Here is a 25,159-nt window from a genome sequence, read left to right as displayed (position 1 = left end):
TTGTCTTGTCAGATGTTTTCAATATAAAAATTTCACCAAATTGCAACCCACTTCATGTTGTAACATTAATGATTGTTACTGTTGTTAATGTTGGTTCGAACCCCACAGCCACCACCATTGTGTCCTTGAGCAAGGCACTTAACTCCAGGTTGCTCCGGGGGGATTGTCCCTGTAATAAGTGCTCTGTAAGTCGCTTTGGATAAAAGCGTCTGCCAAATGCATAAATGTAAAATGTAAATGTAATGAACTGCCCTTGAACTGATTGCAAAAATTTTGTATATTAAGGCACATTAGGGTTAGGTGATTTTATGGTCTAGAAGAGGCATTTTACCTTGACTGTGCATTTTCTTTCTTTCTTTATATTCCTTCTTTCTATTTGTATATTTTGTGATTCTAAATCATCTAAAGCATAGCCATCACAACTGCATTATGTCCCGCATATTTCTCCAACAACTTTAAACGACCAACTGAACTTGATTGTAATCTGAAATTAATTTAATGTCATAATGCAATTTACATTTTCTGAAGAAGCTCAGTAAATGCTATCCGAGGTAAAGAGGGTTAGATTTAAAATATTTAAACATTTTAAAATGTTAAAAAGCTGGTTTTCTGAAAGTGAACTCACTGGACAAATAATTCTGATTGTTTAGAATCTTGAAAAAAAGTGTAGAACATTCTGAGAATGTCATTCAGCCGACTTTTTACAGAACAGGTTAAGGCTAATTTAAGTTTGCGTAAAGAAAAGGCACATATAGATAGAAAAGTACCCATGTAAAGACAAAGCATGATGCAGTATAGTACCATTAGATTATCAAAGAGTCACTTCATCTAATTTTGAGTGAAAAAAAAAAAACCATGTTTGCTTCAGAATGAAGTGTAAATCACATCTTAACATTTTCACTTCCTATCCTTCCATGATAATATACATTTAAAACTGATCAGTCAACACTCAAAATGAAACAAAAATTATGTAAACCTCCAGAAATCGTATACACATTGTTTCTTTTCATTTCCCAGAAAGGGGGTGAAACGTAAGAACAGCAGTCATGGAAAAAGAGGAACTCAGCAAAGTTTTGTTGTACACCAAACAGGGAAATCCCACAACATCCCTAAATTGTATAAAAGAGAAGATGGTCAGATCATTTACTCATATTCAGCTATCTGAACACGGTGAAGACTCTCAGGACTTTGAAGCAATGAAGACTGTGGCAGCTTTTTTTGTTTTTGTCTTTTTGACTATTGTTGCTGTTCAAGGTAAGATCTTTTGCCTTTATTTTTGTATTTCAACTACCCCTGTCACAATATATTGTTTAGTTGTTTCAAAGTAATGATTTAAATAATGTGCTCGTCTTGTCCTCTAGGGCAGCCTCGGTTTGGCAGACAACGGTGTTTATGTCGGGGTGCAGGTGTCAAAATGGTGCAGCCAATGTTTATAGAGAAGGTTGTAATTCACCCTGTTAGTCCGTCTTGTGGACATCTGGAAGTTGTGTAAGTACAATAATTATTCTTAATTGAATTTGAGAAAAAAACAACTATATTTCCCTTCAAATGAATTTATGATGTGTTTGAACAGTGTCACACTGAAGAACAGAAGGGGGCAGAGATGCTTAAACCCAGAGTCATTGTTTACCAAACACATCATTGAGAAGATTGCAAAAAAGTGAGTGTATTCATGATCAGTGCCATTACAACCTTAAGCATATCTGTCTTTCATATGTTAAAAATGAATGAATGGTTATCATGGAATAATAACTAAATTATCTTTCCTCTTTAGGAGTGCTCAGTCAAATATGTGAAGTGGGTCAGCTCATGAAGTCTGGGGGTTGTGATCTGTGTCATTAAAAATCTGTTTTGATATTTTTTATATATAATACATAATTTAAATATAATATATTGCTTTATTTATTTAAAAAAACTAAGGTGTTTCTTCTGTTGTTTATGTTGTGTATTGTCAGAGGAAAATGTCAAATAAACTCTTCATAATTTTTCAAGGGATTTATTGGTCTTATGAGTGGAGTTGGTAAGAAAATAAATGTAATATATAAAATATATACAGTACCAGTCAAACGTTTGGACACACTTGACTGAACTTGTTTCTCATACTCCTTTTTTCTTACGCTCAAATGCTTTAAATTGCTTCCAACAATACTGTTTAAAAAGTAACCTAGATGGATACCTCATGAAGTTGGTTGAATTTCTGAAAGTGTATGTTTGGGTTAACCAACTGTAAACAGAAGATCAAGAAAGAACACAAGAGACACTGGCCACAGCAGCCAATTTACTGTTTCAACATCCATTTTTTATATGGAAAGTACTTATTAATTTGGAACTTTAGAGACTTTGTTATTCCCACATTATTTTGGAACTGAAGGTCACTTTAAAAGGAAAAACTAAAAGAAAACAACTTAGTCATGATACAAAAGAAATGGAGCAAAAAAAATGAAACAATTTAAGAAATGTAGACAAAATAAAGTACATTTTGAAAGAAAGTGATAAGGGTTAAGAAAGGGCATGGGAAGATATCTTAAGACCACAAAGCAGCACATGGAATGTGAATAAAGAAACAGCAAAATAGCAGAAAACAAGCTACAACAGTTACAAATAAATTGGTATTTAAAAGTGGGACAATAACAGCACTGTGAAAGAGGAAAACGTTTTTATTTGTCTTGAAGGAAAAATGTCAAATCTCAGTCAGTCTGGACGGAGGAATGTGTTCCGAAGTCAAGGGCTAGGAGCAATATATAACCTGCTACTTACTGGACAGTCCACACAATCTGTCAGTAAATTACAGAATACTGCAAGGGGTGTAGAATAGATTGTGTGGGGCTAGGCCATTTAGATAAATCAGTCTCAATTAGTATGCAGAAAGTGAACGGTAGCCAGTTAAGCTAATGGAGAATATAACAATATGAGTGACTTACCCCAACGCAGATTGCAGTAGGCTACTACACAATACTATGGCACAGGGTCAAAAATTAAGAGGGGCTCAGGTCAAAAATGGCACTCAAAGTGACAAAAATGCCCACGGAATTATAAATATGGGGCAAAAAATGCCCTCATGATGAATTCCTCTAATTATGCATCAGTGTTGGGTGTATCCGATTATTAAGTAATTAGTTACAATCTAATTACTTTTTAGTCAAATAAGATATGTAACATTAAATTTTAAATTCTTGTAATCAGATTATAGTTACTGACCTTCAATTAAAGTGTTTTTACTGTAAGTACATGCACTAAAGTAAAATATATAATACATTAAAAATATGAATTAATATGTACGTCTATTAGCGTTTCTGTGACAGCGGAAGGGTGTGCGATGATTGAGGAGGAAATATAAACATTTCGAATTTGAGCAGAAAACCAAAAACTTTAGTAGGAAAAGTGATTTAGAAAGTAACTTAAAAGTAAAATAATTAGAAATGTGATTACTTTTAAATGAAGTTATCAGTAAAGTAATCTGATTACAATTTTTGGAGAAGTATTTAATCATTTATAGTGGATTACTAGATTTTATTACCTCTAACCCATAAATTCAGTCTAGTTATTCATGTTGAGAATTTCTGATAATCGAATTATTTAATTTAAGTGTTTGATATAAAAGGTTGACACTGAATACTTTTTCTTTGGTTACAATAAAAATGCCCTTTAAAGTCTATTAAATGCTCCTGAAAATCAAAACCAGAGGGCAAATATTAATGGAAAAGTACATTTCTGACCCATCTAAGGCATTTACTATATTAGTTACAGTATATATAGTACTCAGAATCTCAGAATAAAATATATACAGACCTTACATTTATTTTATTAATGTATGTAGGTCAGAACAGGGTTCATGCAGCTTTATGTGAGTTAATTCATATAGGGCTGTTTACATTTGTGTAAGTATACATACATAGCATAAATGATATATAACATAAATATATAAATGTAACATTCAGCACTTCTGTTATTGCCAGGCACATAAATTGCCATATATGGACACAAATCATCTTTATGTGTGTATATGTGAAAGAGGTTCTATTCCTGCATTGGGAATAAAACTAAAAAGCAGGCCTGTTTCTATGTTAAGCACCCTCAAATGGACATTAAAGCACCCTCAGTTGAACAACATTAGTTCACTTTAACAACTAGAGCACCCCGAATAAATTATAGGAGCCTTAGTATATACACCTTCAGTTCAGGAGATCAGTTTAATCATGAGTGTGCAAAACAGTTCATTTTCCTCTAAATTATGACACTTCTTATTAAGATTTAAAAAAAAAAAAAAAAGAGGTAGTGAGAGTGTTGAACCTTTTTCCTTTAAAAGAGAAGTTTGGTTGTGGATGTGATTTAAGAGCTCACTTAATAGTGTGATGATGTCACTGATTTTCATCATCACAATATTGTTCATTTCATAATCCAAAAACGATTTTCTTGTTACAATTTTAAAAATGTGTACATTTTGTATAAAGACATGCATTTTTCTTTTTAATAATTTACTTACATGGATTTGAACATCTGTTGCACATGTTTTAAAGGGCACCTATTATGGAATTTTGAAAATTACCTTTCATGTAGTGTGTAACATAGATTTAAGTGAACAAAAACATCCTGCAAAGTTTTATATATGAAAGTTCACAGTAAAAAAAGTTATTGTCTCTCAAAAGTAGGAATCGACTCTGAGTCAATTTAATGAATCGTTTTTCCAATGAGTCATTTTCCTTTTCGTTGTGACGTCAAGACGAAAAATTATCAAATTGGCCGCGCCCACTCATTGCGCACGCAGACACCAGGGAAAACTTGAAAACATCATGTCGACAACAAGACGCTGTGTTCTGAAGTGCATATCAAAAGCAACCTTTTTTTCACTGCCCAGGGACGAGCATGTGAAGAATCAGTGGCTAGAGTTTATATTTACAACTATACCACACAAGTATAGCCCAAACCTTGTGCTGTGTTCGCGTCATTATAATGATGATTGCTTTACGAACATGAATGCTTTCAAGTGTGGATTCGCGAGCCGGTTGATACTGAAGGAACCAATATGTTTATGCGTTGGGCTAACGCAAACAATAACTGATTGGGTGTTTACCACCGAACTTTGGGCTATGATTGCTAACATAAATCAACTCAAATTCCTTCTCTGATTTTGATTTTTTTTACTACAAAGTGGTGATGGGCGTTCCGTTTCCGACAATCTCTGCAGAGTATACCAATCACAACTGACTGGGTCATCTGACCAATCACCGCAGATTAGCGTCACACAAAGGAGGGGTTTGGAAAAATGAGTCGTTGAACGAATCATTTGGGATTCGGTGAGCAAATCAGGTAAACATAAATGCATATTATAAGACAACAAAAGTGTTTTTTGTCATTGCATGCATGTAAAACTGTTGTTGGGGACTCCCAAAACAATATTAGGAACATTTTAAATGCCATAATAGGTGCCCTTTAACAAAGAAAAGTAATTTATACTGTTATACTGGCAGGTTGATTACAAACTGATTGATGTATTATTACAGTGTTGTAGTCGTGAGCAGTTCATCCGAGTACATGTCCAGTCCGAGACCAGAGTAGGTCGAGTTGGAGTCAAAACCAAGACTAGAAGAGGGTTGAATCTAAGTTTAGACCAAGACCGGAAAGGGCTGAGTCCAAGTCAAGACCAAGACCGGAGAGGGCCGAATCTGAGTCAAGACCGAGACCAGTAAAGGCTGAGTCTAAGACAAGAGTTTTTTTTATAAATGTATTAAATGTGTAGTTTAAAGGACTATTGATCTAGGTGCCGATATCAAATAAAACACATTTATTATTATTGCGTAACCTTGCGTTGGTTAAACAATATTACCAGTTGAGAATACAAATTAAATAAATTACTCGTCCTAGGTTAAGTGAACAAATATGACAATTACGACATGTCAATATTAACAGAATGTCAGTGAAAACTAAAATTAAATGTTCAAAATGACTAGTTTAACATGACAATACAAACTACCAGCTATTATGTTCCATTAAACATTTCTGCTTTACAAAATACAGTTTTACTGTACAGCTAGTATACCTAAAATGGACCTAAAAACCAAACAATAATGTATTCAATATGACAATATTTACACAAAAAGTGAATATAAACATTTACATTACATTTGTTTACAATTTCCTTGCACTACTATATTTAATTTATTTCTACTTTTGCCTACAAGATTTCATCTTTGTGTACACACAAGAAAACCATTCAATTCTGATGATGTAATAGAAATTGTAATACTATATACTAAGTAATGTGTAATCACAATCATACATTAAGTCTTGAGTGAATATACTGTGTGTTTTTCTGTGTTTCTCTCTGGGTGCATGACTAAAACTCTCACTCCCTGCACCTGTGGAGACAGAGTGGCCTTGTCCCACTACCGGTTGCTTTCTTCTTATCCAACAAAGGGCTGGGGCTGGTTGAGGAGGTTGGAGCTGGGAGCAGCTGGCCCCAGAGAGAAACCAATTATTAGTTGAGAGTGAGTCTATTATCAGGAATGCTGAATGATGAAATCCAACTGCCTCCTAGGGCCCATATAAGCTAGAGAATTTGGAGGCACATTGCTCATCACCAGTCGGAGTTAGAGTCTCCGTATGGTTTTGGGTCCACCTTGCAAGTGTGTTCATTGAATACTTATTAGAAACGCACCTCAGTCTTTGAGTCTTTATTACAGAATTTTCACCACAGATGTCATTGAGAGAAGTATTTTTTACATTTTCTTTAGCATTCCTGTAAATAATGGCTTTTTTTCTAAAAGACAGATTGCTAGATAGCACAAGTATGTCTCCGAGATGGATGTTTTAGATTTTTTTAAATTTAGCATGCGTGCAAATTACCCTACATATAATGATGGTATTATGGTGTGAAAATACCAATGTTAACTGACCCCGACCACATCTCTAAATGATATATGTAATACCGTAATCTTGTGTACGAATGGATTCTAACTGGCCAGGCATACCCTAAAATTATGTTATTTTTGCCTGAAAAGAATATTCAATTAAATTCACACCACATTTGCAGTACAATGAACTATAACTTTTTCTCATTTGAAATAACAATTTCAACAATTAAAAAGCCACAAAGCCACATATTTATTGGAAAAACAGCATTATATTTTTTTTGGAAATGTAAACTATAATTGAGAACAGCACTGTGCATGACATAGAGGAGAAACCCCTGATCCTGGGTATAAAAGCAGCTGAACTTCAGTACTCGTCTGTAGACATTTTGCAATTACAAAAAGAAAATAATCAAAACTTTGATATCATAATGAAGACAGTTGCGGTTATTGTTTTTCTTGCCTGTCTGCTTGCAACAGAAGTACAGGGTGAGTGTTTCGAAAAATATGCAAATTTAAGACCTTTTTATATTTGGCCTATTTAACTGTTTTTAAATATTTGTTTGTTATCATTCTGTGCAGCAGCTAATAGTCAACCTAATCTCTCTTCCAGGACAGGACATGAATCACAAAGGCAGATGCTTCTGTGCTGACAAAGGAGTGGACATGGTTTTTACGAAAGATGATTGAGAAGGTTGCAATCATTTCTCCAAGCCCATTTGTGGAAACCTAGGAGATTGTGTAAGCACATACAAAATTATTTTTGCATATTTACTTTTTAAAGGTGTGTTTCTACTGCTTTCATTCACATTCAGCTCACTTTTTCTTTTTTATTTCCAGTGTCACTCTGAAGAGTGCAGAGCGGAAATGCTTGAATCCTGAGTCTAAATTCACCCAGAATTTTATCAAAAGAGCACTTGAAATGAGGTTAGTGTAGTTAGTGCAGTTGTTTGTAGGACTGTTTTATGTTCACAACCAATACAATTATTTGCCAGGCTTAAAAAAATTAAAAGATAATTTCCTGAAAATGAATAAATGTTATAATATTATCAACTGTTTCTGTTCTTTATTGGGCCCAGCAGTAAGGCAAAACTCTCACCATAAATTCAGATTAGATGCTGTGTAATGCCACAGAAAAACACCCTGTCACTTTATAATCTCTAATTGTAAAACCTTCAGATTTCATTACACTTCCCGAGCTTGACATGTGAACATCTGTACAAACGGTTTAATAATGTAAATTTGTCAAATGCATAAATGTAAAACGTAAATGTATTATTACAACTGTAATACAATAATACATATACAGAACAACAACTTTTAGTGTTTGAATCAATCATATCTCTCAATGTGATATGTATTATTGCCTTATTTTAATCAGTTGGCATGTAGGAGTTGATAACAGTTTGCTTTATAATCTCATTCCATATCTGGATAATTGCTGCAATATCATAGAGGATACATTTCCTCCTTGATAATATTGCATTATATTTTGTACAGTATGTTAACTTAATAGCAAAAATACTTGGACATACATGAATGAGAATAAACTTGAAATAGGAATGTGTTTCAGACACAATGCACATCATGTAGATTAGAGTTACAAATGACTATTTCTATTCAAATAAATGTTTTATTCTTAAAATGTTCTGTTTGTCCAAGAATCCATATGCAGCAATGCTGGTCTTTGGCATTTAGAAGCTGCTAGTTTAGGACCCGTGGAGTCTGTTTCTCAAACTGAGACTGTGATTTACTTGTCTTTTTGTTGTGCATCTGTCTTTCCACTTCCCTCTCTATTCTGGTTAGAGATTCTTTATTAGACAGTAATGTATGGAATAGCCTACATCTCTCTAAAACAATAGACTTTATGAGAAATATAATTTCAGGAGAAATGTGTTTCTTTTTGCCTATTTTTAAAACCAAAATTTTACTTGCAACTGTAAATCACCTTGTAAGAACTCAATACCTCATAAAATGGGGAAAAAACCCAGTGTATTGTGATTTCCGCATGGTAGCGCGACCGATATCAATAGTTCTAGTAATAAGAACATTTTCTTGAGTATCAAATTAGCACTTTAGAATGCTTTTGTAAGGAATAGGTGACACAGTATATATTTGCCATCACATGAAAAAAAAATTATAAATATCACTTAAAACAATTATTCCAAACCGTAATAATAATAATTGGCAATTAATGATTTTGACAGTATTTTTTATCAATATAATGCATCCTTGGTGAAAGGAAGCAAGCGTTTCTTTCAAGAACATAAATTTCTTTGTTTTCTAAAAATGTAGAAAAGAATAAAAATAACACATTTGTACTTTTCTTTTACTTGGAATGTAAATGTTCAGGACAAAGGCAAAATGGCTACTGTCTCTTTAAGAGGGTTTTATCGCATGATACAAAATTAATATCCAAGTTATTATCTGGGCACTCTTTGCAGATTGTTTCATTTAGTTTAATCTTTTGAGAGCTGTAAAATCCCATTATTTTCAAACCGTGTCATGCTGTATTCATTTACTTTAAGTATTCTGTTATTTTGTGACAAAAAAAATAATTCTAATTATCATTTTGCACTGCTAGGGAATTCAGAGATGAATTGATTGAGACTGTGAGACTGCAGTCCGTATTAAACATGTGACGATCTTGTACCTGAATCACATAGTAGCCCATCTGTTCTAGATGGATCTTCCGTGATCCTTCCCGCGCTGCAATGGCTACTCTCTCATTTGTTTGGGTGTGATATGATAAAATACAGACTGCGTCCGCTATAATACAGAACGCAGTTCTGCTCCTTTAAATACAGGATTTTACGGACTGTTGGCAATTTTTAAGCGACATATGATGAATGTTTGTCTATCAACATGTGGATCTAACCGGCCCAATTTTTGACTGGCCCAGCGGGAATTCTCCCGATCTTCCCGATTGCCACTCCGGCCCTGGTTATTACTGTAAACACTGAACCGAAATGGCATTGATCAGAAGGATATTTTAGTATTTCTTTATGCTTAAATGTGAGGAGTCAGTAGAAGCCAGTAGATATTTGTTTTATAGCTCTGAACAAACTGGATCTAGATAATACTTTAGTATTTAAGTAATTGTTCACCCAAAAATGAAAGTTTCATCATTTACTCACCCTCATGCCATCCCACTTTCTTTAATCTGCTTAACACAAAGATATTTAGTAGATTATATCAGCTCTGTAGGTCCATAAAATGTCAACTGGGTCCAAAACTTTTAAGCTAAAAATAGCACATAAAGGCAGCATTAAAGTAATCCATACGACTGGTTAAATCCATGTATTTTAAAGCAATATGAGGTGTTGGTGAGAAACAGATCAATATTTAAGTTATTTTTAACTATCAATCTCAACTTCCAGCCCTCCTAAGTGCTCTCTTAAGAGCTCTTGAACTCTTCTTTTTTTTTTTTTTTTTTGTGATTCACATTTTCCGTGCATATCACTACCTACTGGGCAGGGATGAATATTTATAGTAAAGAAAGAACAAATGTTGATATTTCAGACCCACACCGATCATATCGCTTCAGAATACATGGATTTAACCACTGGTGTCTTATGGATAACGTTTATGCTGACTTTATGTGCTATTATGAGCTTCAAAATTTTGGAACCATTTGCATTGTATTGGACCTACAGAGCTGAGAAATTCTAATAAAAATATTATTTTGTGTTATGCTAAAGAAAGTCGTGGGGACCTGGGTAGCTCAGTGAGTATTGATTCTGACTACAGTTGCGAGTTTGAATCCAGGGCGTGCTGTGTGACTCCAGCCAAGTCTCCTAAGCAACCAAATTGGTCCGGTTGCTAGGGCGGGTAGAGTCACATGGGGGTAACCTCCTCGTGGTCACGATTAGTGATTCTTGCGCTCAATGGGGCGCGTGGTAATTTGTGCGAGAAACGTGGAGAATAGCATGAGTCTCCACATACTGGGAGTCTCTGCGGTGTCAAGCATCTGGGATGGCATGAGGGTGAGTAAATTATGAGAAAATTTTAATGTTTGGGTGACCTATCCCTTTAAAAATCATCTGACAGGAAATAATCAAAATACGGGTGATGGAGCCCTCTTGTGGTGCATTGGGCCATCTTCATGTTTATAACAATGAACCAAAGTTAATATATAAATTGGTGTGAACTCATCACGGTATTTAAACTAGAATGTACATCTGTAATGTTTTCGGTTCTTAATCATTTAAAAAAAAAGAAGGTAGAAATACATTTATTTTATTTGACAATGTACTGTTACTGTTTTAATATCGTACAAATGAGACAGCTTTACAATTGTGTGATATCACAAACAAGATATTATTTATTAGTTCTTCCTTTATACCGTGTCTCCGTTTGCCATCCCACTGCATTCAGGACAATGACAGTGAACAAACGTCCAAGCTTCTGCTCCTTTAAATCCGCTCACCCAGCTGTAAGTCTACGTCACACTATATGACCTGCATTTGAATCGTATGCTTTATTTCTTTCTTCTTTCTACCATAAATATAGCAACAACACAGGCTACAGGCTGTTGGGTAGCATTACTTGCCGGGAACACATGAAAATGTCGCACACGAGAGATAAATGTTAAAATGATCATCTCGAGAGTTGTGTTGACGCAGAGCAGTCACATGAATTTGAACTGAAGATGGCGGATCAGAGCTCAGGAGCATTCGAGCACCAGAGCACTGAAGTTTCGCCAACTTTAGTTTCATCTAATGAATTCCTCAAACCCCACATTCAGGACAGCGGTGGACATGTAGGCAATAGTCCGGAAGAGTCGCTTTCTCCGGCCTCGGTCATTTACTTCAAGGAGGCGCTAACTTATAACTCAAGTATACAGTTTACAAAGCAAGGCTCATCGTCTCTCCCTGCACCGGTGCGATATGAATTCCAGATTGAGAGGACTAAGAAAACAATAAGTAAGTATACCTGTTTATGGGGGTTTTTATATGATGTGGTGGTGTTTGTTTCACCTTGACATCGAGCAGTATTTGATACGCTTGAACTGTCAAGCACGCTTACCCTCCTTATGCTTCAATGTCAACAACATTGCAAAATGACAGACACTGCGGCGTATAGGAGTTTGCGTATCACTTCCGGTTTAACGGTAAATAACACATATATGCAACGTCAAATAATCGCATAATCCATGTTCATATTGAAATATATTTGTTCGGGGCTTGTGTGTGGCAAGTGTGCATGTCATAAAACACACTGTGACTGTCTCAAAACCAAGTGCTCTACCTACCTTGATATCCGGTTCCAACACGCCAATAATCCCCTAAAATACTGTCTGATTTGCATGTCTTTACCTGCCTAGTTTAGTACGTTGGCCACAGTGGCATTTCAAGCCTTTTATCAGGACTGGGGAGCAGGTACCCATGAAGTAAAAAAAAAGGTGTGCCCTATTTATTTTAATGTGGTCCATGGGCATATTCCCTAGGGTGAATACCCCCCACCCTAACTCAGCACCAATGCATTCAATACAGTGAAACTGGTAGTAAGAAACATACTAAACTATTAATTGCTTGAGTGAGCTGTGGCCAAATTATTGTGACAGAATTGTGAACTGATTCAGACTGTTTTGCTAAGGTGTTTTACAGATTCATTAAAAAGAATCGACTCAAAATAGTGATTCTTCTGCGAATTGGGCAATGCTAGTTCTGATTCTGAACAACAGACAAAAAAAGACAGACATGATTGCTGAAATGCCAGGAAAAATGCTTCTTACTCCCTCGTCAGACAAGGATTCACAAGTAAAATCTTACTGGGACACAGCACAAGTTTATTAGGGCAGGTGCCCCAGTAAAAAAAAAAAAAAAAAGTCTAGTGCTGCCTCTGGTTGGCTATTTGAGACATTGGGCCTTAAAGGCCCTGCCCCAGTATACTTCATACAAATCAAAGAACGAATGGATGTGATGTCATTTAAAGCCAAATCTGGCATAACAGGTGTTTTTGAGTTTGTTTCTGTGGTTCACAACAGCTCGCCAGGGTGAACTTTTAGGAAAACTTCTTACTGTCTGCTGAACAAGTTCTTTCTGCTTTTGGTCCACATCATCAGTAGGTGTGACCTGGAGCTCCACCTGACTTGAGGCCGACAGCTAATTCTGTTTACGTTGTTAAGTCAGTCAAGATCAGTCAACATGAAGACACTGTTGTGCTGTTTTTAGTGCACTGGTGCAAATTTACCTTCATCTGTACAATCATTTGCTTAGAGACATTTTCAAAAGACTATGTCATTGGAATTTTTGTGTTAGTTTAATTGGTCTACAAAAGGAATCAAATACTCTCAAGTGCCCATTCACATCATTATCTTATATAACACTCTTTTATACACCCATCTTTGAGTTAGTATTGGTATCACCATATATTACAATGAGAGAGTGTAATCGGCTCATATTATGGCCACATAATAAAAGTGTTAGCTCAATAACTACATGAATTCAGAATGTAAACAAGAAAAGAAAAATCACTTTAAATCATCATTGAGTGGTTAAAAGAACTTCTTGTATTGACCTCATGTTATTTCTACTCTTAGAATGAGGCATAAAGTAATTGATAAAACATTTGAATGTCACATTAGCGTCTTGAGCATCCTGATATTTAAATGCTCCTCTAAATGCCTCCCACAGTGGTGTGGCTGCTATCTGAATGTGTGGAAATGGTATACTGTTGCTCGGCTGGTTCGGACTTCTTTTTATCCCTGAACAAAGAACGAATAAGAACTTCTTTTTAAGTATATCAGTGCCTTATACTTGAACCACAAGCAGAACACATTTTTGTGTAAATCGTTAGTGAAGCTATTCTTGTATAAATTGTCCCATCGAAATCAATGCAGTATTTACGGAAGAATGGATTCATGAATGATTTACACAGAATTTTGTTCAGCTCATGTTACATAAATAAGGCCCATTATGTGTGCTTTACAGTCATGCAGTGGTGTTGTTTCACAAAATTAGCTATTAATTAACTTTATTTTGTGCCGGAGTGTTTTGTTTTTCTTCTTCCTTTTGAGGATGTTAATTATTTATGAGCACAGCCGCAACTACCATAGGCATCAAAGAGGACGCTCCCTCCCCTCATTTCAGATTATTGGCCAATCAATAAAGGTTTTTCAATAACAGGTTTTTAGACTTTTACCCTAAATATTAGTTTCTTCTCTTTTCAAGGGCTTTGAAAAAAGGTCTGCTTTTTCATACTTATCACATTTTTGGAACACCAACACAAATAGTCAGTGGTTGAGAAGATTTTTACTAGTTTCATTAAATATTTTATAATAATTTAAAAAACTGTGCACAGATTGATTCGTCTTGCATGATGATTCTTAAACACTTTGACCAGTAAGCAGCAGCTTTATCAGCAATTATCTGAATCAAGTCTCGACCAGTAGGACCTCCATTCTTCTGCTGTGCAGCATGTGGGTCATTGACAACAGCCCAATTGGATCATTTAAACAGCCCCCCCACCACCACATGTGACAGGCCTATCGGGAGCCGTGCCCCCTCCCCTCGCACCATCTGCTCACGTGACTCCCACAATCCTCCTCAGCATCACGGCAGCCATCTTGGTCAACACCCTCCCTCTTGCAGTGTGTGCAGCCAATCCAATTATTGCAAGCAAGGGCTGTGAGGGAGGGAGAGAGTGAGAGAGAAAGAGACATCTCTGATTGTAGCTCCACAGAGACTCACGCAGCATCTCAATCCTCTGGCTGTGCAGAGCCAGACCAGAGAGCAGGCAAGCCTTTATTCACACAGTGGATTTTTAGCTGTCGTTGCTCATTCAGAGGACGAGGCTATTCAGCAGCATAAGAATAACTTCCCTTCTGTCAGGTTTGCTGTGAACCTTTCTCTTCCTTTGCTTCCTTCTTTGTTTTCCTTCCTCCTTTGTACCAGAGTAGACTATCAGTTGGACTGGATTTTTGTGTTATTTTTATTTCATTTCTTTGTTGGCATTTCACACTGCACCTGACTCTTCGCTGAAGGCTGCCGTTGGAAGTGTTGTTGTCGTCGCAGCTATCAGCTGAGTCACCATGTCTGATCTGATGCCCCAGAGTGATGCCCCCACCCCCACTACAGACAAGATCACACAGGCTGCCAGAGAGACCATCTACCTATGCAACTTTCGCGTGTCGGTGGATGGGGAATGGCTGTGCCTGCGCGAGCTGAACGACATCTCGCTCACGCCAGATCCCGAGCCTGCTCATGAAGGTAGGTGCGCACAGCATCGCTAGGCCTCTTATCGTACTGGGCGGTGCTTGCCTAGCCTTCCTCCATCATGGTCTCAGCATTCTTGCAGGCCTGTCTGGAAATATAGTTTTTTTTTTTATGGAGCACAATTGTGTGGAAGGTTTTTTCCTATTGCATGTTTTGGGAGAAACAGCTCATATGATGTTCCACTGTTTCATTTAGTTTTCAGTTACCATTTTGTTTTTGTGTAGCACTTTGCTCAATACACATTGTTCCAAATAATCTTTACAAAGAACAATGCCTTACAAACATTACTCTCACATTTAACAAATTAATCATATGCAGCATGGAAAATCCCTTGCACTGAAATGCCCATAGAAATAGATAAGTTTTGACCAACTCTATCTGTTAGTATTTCAAATTGTTAGTATCATTGATTGGAAGGCAGTGTTTAGAAATAACTGTTACAAATACTGTATATGACTTCATAATGTAGCATGATCTATGCTAACAGTCCTATGTTCTTAATTTTTTATTCTGTTTTGTATACAAATAAAATACATTTTGGAAATTTGTTTTCTTTTGGTTTTAATTTATTTACTTTTGTAAAAAAAAAAAAAAAAAGAAGGCAATTAATTGATCCTTCGCTAAGCTTAAAAAAAACGGCTAAAGACACAACTTTACCTTGAGCACTTAACCTTACACTCTTAATAATATTAATAATATATATATTAATTATAGTTTGCAAATGAATCTTTGTGTTGGCTCGTACATTTCTAATACAATTGAAACTTTGTAGTGCAGCACTTTTCATGTTACTGTCTCCTTAAGATGAATTGCTTATGCTTATCCTTCCTCATTTTGTCACTGTGGATAAAAACATCTGCTAAATTAATCAATTAAATAAGCTCTGCCTCCTCATAAATGGAATTAATTAACTTTTATGTGTGCTGGAATGAGTGTTTGAGTGACATTTTAAAACATATTTATCTGATGTGTTTTGTTCAAGAAATTGTTGAATTACACATAATTTGATTAAAATCTGTGGAGAATCAAGCCAAACAGTTATCACAGTCACTTGAAAAGTGAAAAGTGTCATTTAATGGCGATTACACACCTGATAATATTAGTGTAAGTGAACAGAACTGCTTATAATGTCTTAAAACACACTCACTTTATTTATGATCGCCTTTACTAAGACCTGAATCGATACATACATTAATTAATGTATTAAAGTTACTAGTTTTTATTTATCTTGGAGTAAATGTAGGTGTTCTTGCTCATGCCCATTTGGGAATGATGGCTGACATCATTTAATCCATAGCATACTCTTCTCGAGATTTATTTAAAGATAAAAAAAAGAACAAAAACACTGTGTATCCTCCCTATGTACCTCACATCACTATTACAAGTGCCCCAGCAACACATTTTGTATTTATTTTATATATATATATATATATATATATATATATATATATATATATATATATATATATATATTTCTAGACTTTTTTTGGGGGTGGAAGCAAGCGCTTGTCAGAGAAATGGCAGACGCAACAGTTGCTGAGATAGGATTGGTCAGAAATGCTTTGGCTAAGCGAAGGGTCAATTGTTTTGTAGAATACTGTTGGGCTCAGGATTCATAATAGGCTGTACAGACTATGTTCGACTAATCCAGTGGGTTACTGAAGGGTCAGGGTTTACTGTGCCAGTTGTCAGAATAGCACATTGGGGAACCCAGTTGTATGGAAAAAATACTGTTGCCCTGGAGACTGGCCTGAGATTCCCACTCAATTAACTGACTTAAATATATGTGATCAATTGGCTGTTATGAGGTGTGACCAGCAGCCAACACAGAAGACTAACAGCAACTATTAAATCAGGCTAATACACTGGCAGAGCAGGAAATGGGCATTACCAAGACCAGGAATGGATTAAAGTTTCTGATAACATTAATCTGTTTACAGGGTTGTGTTAATATGTCTAAACAAAGACATTTTCAAACAATAGAAGTGCTTGATCAAAATTACATGTTTTGCTTACTGCATTTGTCTTTTTTTAAGGTGACAAAATATTTCCAGGAGCTGCATTGCTCTTTTTGTTTGTCACTATCAAATTTTATGCCTGACTTAAAGTTGGTGACCAAACATGAAAGCATTAATGTTATTATTAAATATTATTATTTTGTGATACATACCCTTGGAGACATTTTACAACAATCGGCAATGTCCTGGTCTATTCCACTGCATGTAGATGTATTTTGTTATGCATTCAGTCTGCTCTGCCTCATTAAGTATCATTTATGTTTTAATTTAATTTAATTTCTATCGTTATATTTTACCCACAGCAAAGCCACATACAGTAGTAAACCTTAGAGCTAAGTAGCACGTAATGAATGAATATGCTCAACAAAAGGGATATTATTTCAAGGGGTTTCAATAAATATCAAGTTCTTGAGGCATTCTGTCAGACTGGTTTAGATCATTTTAAATGCAGTCTTGCTGAACAAATAGACAATTTTTTGAGATATTACTTTGTCTAGTGTATCCTGAGATTTTACTGTTTGCATCACTTTCCAAACAATTTTGATCCAGAATTGCTGACACATTGAAATAGCTGCTGTTAATGACCATCAACAGTCTTGCTACTGTTATTAGTCATAGACATGTAGCGGCACCACCCCCTTTTTCGCTGCACTCATTAACCTGCAAACATGATCTCAATGGAAACTGAAATTTTACTTCCAATTGATCATGTACCCCGAAATTGACTCTGTTCTGCATATTTACTGACATGCACCATTCTCTATCAGACATTTTTGCATTAATTCTGATGCAATCACCTTTCCATATGGCCCAACTGATACGGCGTTGCACAAGCAACCTTAGAGATACAGGTTCTGGTCCACTGGAAACCTGGAAGTAAACGCGTTCACAAAAAATAGTGAGCATGGTTCGGAGTAATGGTTAGGTATAGGCTTGAGGTTTGGGTTAGGAGGTAGGGTTAATAAAATATGTATTCCTGTTGACTGTATTAAATAGTTTTCCTCCTATAACAATCAGAAAGAAAGACTATTAAGTACAACTTAATGCTTGTTACATCGAAATATCCTAAAACATCTTGTGTAATCCCTCTTGTTGTTGCTTTGGTTTACTCCCATGAAATGCATGACCCAATCCTTTTCTGCTTTTTTTCTGTTTTCCATTGCCTTTTGCAAAGACTCATGGGAGGATTTCACAGAATTGGTGGAGCAAATGCAAATGCTTGATGAGTTCAAAGGTGCGTATGGTGGCATCACTCTCCACAGTCCACCTCATCCCGCCTCGGGCACCATCCGAAAACCACAGTTGTGGCCATGCAGCCCTGTCTTTACTGAACAGCAGCCTCCCTGAACACATAGCACCACAGCTTCCAAAGCTTTACCTCCTTTGCTGATTTTCTTCTGCAATGTTTTTTGATATGTACCTTCCTCTCTTTTGTTTTTATTTTTCTTGGCAGTGTCTTTCAATGGCAATTTTGCCAGTTCTCTTTGTATCTAGCAAAAAAATCTGGCTACCAATTTGGTTGGTTTGCACTTGTCTGGCCTGTTTTTATTATTTTCCTTGTGTCTTGGCTGTCTCATTGCCCCACCCCATTCTCTGGCTGATTTGGCTTTTTATTGCATGGTATGACCAGCATTTCATGCCATTGATTTGTATTTGTTCACATGTATCCACTTGGATTAACTTTAGACATAGCCTATATGATTTTAGGGACTCTCTGTCTTTACGGAGACAAACTCTCTGTATTTGTTAATTTTGACATTCTGGTTTTGCTTATGTAGCCATAATATAGCAGTTTTCAAATTTTGCACCTTCACAGCCACATATTATTTAGTGACTCGAAGCTTTATAGCAAAAGTTTTAAAGATGGTCTTTTAAACTACGTGACCAACTCATTTTATGGTTGCATTGGCAATCCATTTATTTTTGTATTGCCATTTAAAATGTACTTTGGTTGAAGCAACAACACTTAAACACTTAATGCCTTCTTCTTGGCATAATTGTTATTTTCACAGTCAATGCACTGTGAAAATGATCTGCCGCTTATGGATTATTTCTAATTTCTCATTGCCTGAAAAGTAATGAGACGTTTTTGTGCTCTGTAAATGCACTGATATGATATGCTCAATTTAGCAATGAGTCAAACTCCTTTTGTTATAGAGTTGACCTAAGCAATGTTAAAAATTGTTTTTATACTCTACAGCAACCTTTGTCATTCCTAGCACTCTCTCAAATCGTCACCGCTATTACAGCTGACATGGATTAAGAATCATGATGATGCAGCATTGATTGCATTAGTGTGGGTGTGTTTTGGATCAGGCAGGGTGAGGCTTGTGTACAGAAACATAAATCTCCATTTACTTACATATGCAACTGATTTATTGTGAGGTTGGAGTGTTTCAGTAGGAGATTTGTAATTCGGAAAACAACCACAATCAAAAGCATCGTCTGTCAAGAAGTGGCTGTTAAAGGAATAGTGAATGTTTAGAATAACCCAAACATGATTATTCTCTCATTATTTCACACTTATATTCACACTTATATCATCTCAAACTCATATATTTTGGTTCGTGGAACACAGATATTTTAATAGAGATAAGATATCTGTTTATCCATGCAATACAAGTGAATGGTGGCTAAATTTTCAAACTGAAATATAACTATATTTACTTTACTATAAATCATGCCATTGCAGTCATAAGGCACGATCATGATTTCAACCTCAATTAAACTTTCTAGTGCTCCACACATGCTCAGAGCACTAGATGGCACTAGGAAGTGTAATTTAGCTTGAATTCATGATCACCAAGGAGAGACTGCAGATGTCAAGATTCATATTAAAAAAGCAGTAATATTAATATATAGTAATATTTTGGTCTGTTCTCACCCACAATGGATTTGATCACTAAAGATGACTAAATCACCTTCTTTCATTATGAATCTCTCTGCTCTTTGAAATTTAAGTTTCAATGGGGTTGAAATCTGTGACCATATACATTGTGTGCCTGATATTATTTATTTGTTATGAATTTAATGCATTCATATTTTATCAACCAGAACCCTGCTTTGATTTTGTGTAATGCCAGATATAGAGGAAAGCATGTAGCCAGAGTCAATGGAAAGTTCCCATGAAGACTTTTCTCTGAAGTATCTGAGAAACTCCTAAGTCCAAACCATACTTAATGGCGATGGTGCCCGATGTCTATGAGTCACAGTTAGATAATTGTCATATCATTTTAAATGAATCCCAATTTGTTGAATTACAGATCCTAAGGACCCCATTGCCATCGAGAGGCTGAACCTGATGAACATGGCGAAGCTGAGCATTAAGGGCTTGATTGAGTCTGCACTAAACCTTGGCCGCACACTGGACTCCGACTACGCCCCACTGCAGCAGTTCTTTGTCGTCATGGAACACTGCCTGAAACATGGACTTAAAAGTAAGCACAACAATTCCCAACTCAAATTTCACTGTCCTCATATGGGAACATCTTGTCCAAATTTGTGTTCTTTAATAACACAATAATCGCATGATCATGCCACTTGTTTATCCTGTAAATACGGTTCTTTGGAAACTACACAGTGGTTTGTACACTTAATGTACTATGAAACCAAGTCTTTACCAAGTCTCAGCCTAAATTCAGTTCCTTTTAAATATCTCCTGTCTTTAAGGTAAGAAGACGTTCCTTGGTCAAAACAAGTCTTTCTGGGGTCCTTTGGAGCTGGTTGAAAAGTTGACTCCAGAGGCTGGGGAGATCACAGCCAGTGTCAAAGACCTTCCTGGGCTAAAGTAAGAAAATACCCTCTACCGAAACATTGAATTTTTTTCCCCCATGTATGATTCTGAAGTTGTCCTTTTTCTCAGAACCCCATTAGGAAGAGGCAGAGCATGGCTTCGTCTGGCCTTGATGCAGAAAAAGCTCTCAGACTACATGAAGACGATCATCAACAGAAAAGACCTGCTCAGGTACACTTCTTGCTATTGGTCCACCACCGGTTGACTGTTAGTTCTAAATTAATTACATGTATGTGACTTATACATTTGATATTAAAGCCACAAATGTGGTGTTGTTCCTTCTTATGTTTCTGCTGTTGTATTCCTCAGTGAATTCTATGAGCCCAACGCTCTAATGATGGAGGAGGAAGGAGCAGTGATTGCTGGGCTGTTGGTCGGACTGAATGTCATTGATGCTAACTTGTGTATGAAAGGAGAAGATTTAGACTCACAGGTAACAAAGTTATTGTTTACTGCACTTTAAGGCAATGGAGGACCACAAATAATGGAATAAAGCAGTGGTTCTCAACTGATAGGTTGCAAGTCTGTTCTGATAGGCATACAGCAGGACAAATACTCAATGCAAAGAAAAATGTAATTAACCATATATGCACATAGTTAATTTTAAAGGGGACATGCCTTTTTTATTATTTGAAATTGTTCCTTGAGGTTCACTTATAATATCAGTAAAGTTAAAACATGAAATCATGATCATTTTCCACCCTCATTCTGACCGTTGACGCTGCTTCTCCTTTAAGACATGAAAATAAAATACCCACTGTTATTATTGTCTTTCTATTATTGACTGAATTGCTCTCTCCTTGCCATCTCACTGCTTATAGCTACTGGGCTGGCTACGAAAGTGATTAAAGCTAAAGTAGGCATTGATGTGTTGTGGAGGCAGTTAGATGCAAATGTCTACCACAGTGTGACATCACAATGTAGAGTAAGTAGAGAATGAGTCGTTTTGAGAGCTTGGTTTAAATAAATACTCTTTTTGCAGTGAAGAGGAATTTCTGAATCTTACTGTGTGTTTTTATAGTACAATGGCCTCTTATATATCAAAAGATCAAGGACAACTTAATTGTTTATGTCATCACCCCTTAAAGAATGTTGCAATTTACTGTTGTACTATAAACAATTTTAGGAATGTGTTGGGTCGCCATTTGATGTTAAATGTAATCTGGCTCCTTATGTAAAACCATTCTTATTGCATTTTGTATTATTATATTTGTCCTTTGGATGTTTGTTCGAAAAAGATTACTGGTCAAAAGGTGAATTAATTGGTATTAAAGGGGAAATTAGTTGTCCACTGCTTTCTTTTTAGGTTGGAGTTATAGATTTTTCCATGTACCTGAAAGACGGAGCCCACAGCAGCAAAAGTACAGAGGGGTAAGATCTTATTCGACTCCCACAATTGGTATTCAGAAATATGTTTCAGTCTGACAGGGTCCTCTTCAAAATGTTCTGTGTTTGCAGTGATGGACAGATCACAGCTATTCTCGACCAGAAGAATTATGTTGAGGAACTAAACAGACATTTAAGGTGCAGTCATGTCACCCAACATCAACCATGAACACATGGGCTTCGATTTTGTCTAGCTGCCGATTAGGAAAGCATTACTAATCTTACATTCCCAATCTGAATTCCCCTTTCAGTGCATCAGTGAATAACCTGCAAGCCAAAGTGGACGCAATGGAAAAGTCCAACACAAAACTTACAGAGGAGGTGGGTAATAGACACGATGAACTGATAACTCACAAGAGTCTTGTGATACTTGCAGGCAATAATGAAGACACAGGTATGTTTGACATAGTAGAAAGGTGTGGAGTCTCAGAGATACTATCGATGTGAACAGAGAGAGAGAGAGAGAGAGAGAGAGAGAGAGAGAGAGAGAGAGAGACCAACCGGTGGATCCGTGTCAAAAGGTGCACGATTGAGATATATTACTATTATAATAATATATTATTATTATTATCTTTTGTTTACTACGGAAGCTCTGAATCGCAAGGTGAAAAAACAAATAGTGTCTCAGTTCCTCCCTGAGCCTAAGTCTTAAATTTTCTTTCTCTCTTCCTAAATGTTTTTTTTTTCTCTTCAAAATTAGTTTTCTCTCTTAATTTTTTTTCTCTCTCGTCAAAAATTGATTATTTTTCTCTTTTAAAAAAAAATTTATAAAAAAAATTATTCTCTCTTCAAAAAAAGAATGTGGTACCAACCTTGGCCACCAGGTGCCACAATCAGTAAACATGAATAATACATTTATTATTTATTTAAGTGTTTGCAAACCTTAATCAAGCAAAATCAGGTTACATATGTTTGATATGGCATTCGTTGTCTTGTTTATTATTATTTATTTGACATTCTTCATCTGGAACTCTTCATTTCTGCTGTAGACAGTGTGTTTCAAAAGCATAGACAACTTGTTATATTAAAATATATTATTATAATTAAATTCCACCATGAAAGTCTGCACATGACATCCCAGTTTAGTCGCGAGAATTACATTTATAAATTATCATTTAGTTTAGAAATTAGATTACTTACAACAATATTTACATTACCAGATGTACCCTTAACACTTCAAAAGGACAGACATAATAATAATTTCCCCATGTTTCCCGTTTTCCTCCAATACATTCCTTCGATTCCACCATGTAACACTGAGAAAACGGCATACGAGTGTTTCGAAAGACCAACCAAATTTCAAACAAAAAAAAACTCCAGTTGTTAAACGACAGTGAATGCTATATCAAACATATGTAACCCGATTTTGTCTTAAGGTTTGCAAACCTTTAAAAAAAATAATAAATGTATTATTCAACTATATAACAGCGAAAGCATTAAAAGCAGAGGATTACATGTTTACTGCTAGTGGCACCTGGTGGCCAAGGTTGGTACTGCATGCGTTTATTTGATAGGAAAAAAAAATATTTTGAAGAGAGGAAAAAAAATATTTTTGAAGAGAGAAAAAACAATTCAAGTCTTAGGCTCAGGAAGGAACTTGGACACTATTTTCATTTTTTTCACCGTATTTTTTTTTTTCCACTTTGCGTTTCAGAGCTTCCGTAGTTTACAAATTATAATAATATTTAAGTTGAATGGGTTCCAAAAATAACTGGGTGAATTAAATGTGAGCTGATATCTTACAAATAAATTAACAAGTCCAGATACAAAACACGGCTTCTTTTCTACTGATGACTTATACTGGAATTACTGTTAATTTTGCGGCTACATTATCCAGTATAAAAGTTAATAATAAAGTATTTCTTAATAAGCTATACATTTATATTGAAATAATGTGTAGTTGGAGGTTTGTGTTTCTTTACATATTAAAGAGTACTCCTAATTAGTTCCACACAATAATGTAAAGATATTCTAAACTGATTATGCAAAAAAAAAAAAATAAATAAACACTGGTATCAGATTGGTATATATATCTTGATAACTATGTTTTTGCTGTGAAATAGCTTGAGTTTATATATATATATATATATATATATATATAAAAAAAATCAGAGGAACCATCATTTCATCTAAACTGAAACTGTAGCCATGTAGAATTAATATTTCAAAGGTATTAAATAGAATAATAGTGTTTCTCACAGTTTTTCAATATATGAACACAAGGGAGTAAAATGTAATAATTTTCTACTTTTCTTTAACATACAGTCATATGGAAGCTTTCACTTAGCATATTGTTTTGGAAACCAGATGAATATTGCATAGTACTAAATTATTTATTTTACCCAGTCAAGTTTATTTTTATAATATAATACTGAATTATTATTTTCAAGATAAGATTTTTTTAAAGATAAATATATATATATCTGTCTTTTTTACTTTTTTTTTTTTAAATTATTTTGACACCGTATGCAGTCATGTTTATTTGACCTTCACCAGGAGCGTTTATTATGAAACAGAATATGCAACGTTTGTTTGACAGAAGTTTCGCTTCTTGTGAACCGTTGTTAAAAACTCCTTTACTGTTCTGCTTTTGTAGATTTAATAATAACTTTATAGCGGTTACTAATGTTTGGAATTGCGTGAATGCTTGAACCAGCAGTACTTCAGAATACAGGTGAATAGCACTAAAAACACATGCTCCACACATATCAACATGTCGCCGGTTCATTCTCAGACCATGTTTATCTGTCTTTAAACGCAGCCTTTGGCAGTAAACTAATCGCATATGATCATATCTCCATTTTGATGTTAATTTGATTAATTATACAACCCTGAAGGATCATGGAATTAGTCTACTGATGCACACTATGAAACTTAATGGCAAAATAAAAGGCT

General features: G+C 35.5%; 2 protein-coding genes and 1 pseudogene across 7 annotated transcripts in view; all 3 read left to right on the top strand.

The window, feature by feature from the left end:
• The first annotated feature begins 1,168 nt into the window (after positions 1–1,168).
• LOC127632446 (C-X-C motif chemokine 11-1-like) lies at positions 1,169–1,949 on the top strand. The gene is made up of 4 exons (XM_052111031.1): positions 1,169–1,254; positions 1,362–1,488; positions 1,574–1,660; positions 1,775–1,949. The coding sequence occupies exons 1-4, from the start codon at positions 1,197–1,199 to the stop codon at positions 1,794–1,796; spliced, it is 294 nt and encodes a 97-aa protein (XP_051966991.1). The 5' UTR covers positions 1,169–1,196; the 3' UTR covers positions 1,797–1,949.
• Positions 1,950–7,279: 5,330 nt separating this feature from the next.
• Positions 7,280–7,785, top strand: LOC127624431 (C-X-C motif chemokine 11-6-like; annotated as a pseudogene).
• A 3,510-nt stretch (positions 7,786–11,295) lies between these two features.
• LOC127628761 (protein RUFY3-like) overlaps positions 11,296–25,159 on the top strand; it is a 26,779-nt gene continuing 12,915 nt past the window's right edge. For 2 of the 6 annotated variants that reach the window (XM_052105626.1, XM_052105650.1), the window contains exons 1-8: positions 11,296–11,773; positions 20,349–20,522; positions 20,755–20,872; positions 20,948–21,049; positions 21,188–21,311; positions 22,185–22,249; positions 22,337–22,402; positions 22,516–22,585. In XM_052105626.1, coding sequence (XP_051961586.1) covers positions 11,500–11,773; positions 20,349–20,522; positions 20,755–20,872; positions 20,948–21,049; positions 21,188–21,311; positions 22,185–22,249; positions 22,337–22,402; positions 22,516–22,585 — 993 coding nt within the window. In that variant the 5' untranslated portion in view covers positions 11,296–11,499. Of the gene's footprint in view, positions 11,774–14,467; positions 15,062–18,259; positions 18,320–20,348; positions 20,523–20,754; positions 20,873–20,947; positions 21,050–21,187; positions 21,312–22,184; positions 22,250–22,336; positions 22,403–22,515; positions 22,586–25,159 lie in introns of those variants that run through there. The other 4 variants (XM_052105642.1, XM_052105667.1, XM_052105634.1 and 1 more) reach the window with 3 other exon arrangements.

The sequence above is a fragment of the Xyrauchen texanus genome, chromosome 3 (genome assembly GCF_025860055.1).
Source record: "Xyrauchen texanus isolate HMW12.3.18 chromosome 3, RBS_HiC_50CHRs, whole genome shotgun sequence".
NCBI classification, from domain to species: Eukaryota; Metazoa; Chordata; class Actinopteri; order Cypriniformes; family Catostomidae; genus Xyrauchen; species Xyrauchen texanus.
Note: the sequence above shows the minus strand (reverse complement) of the source record. Positions and strands in the feature narration are given on the sequence as shown.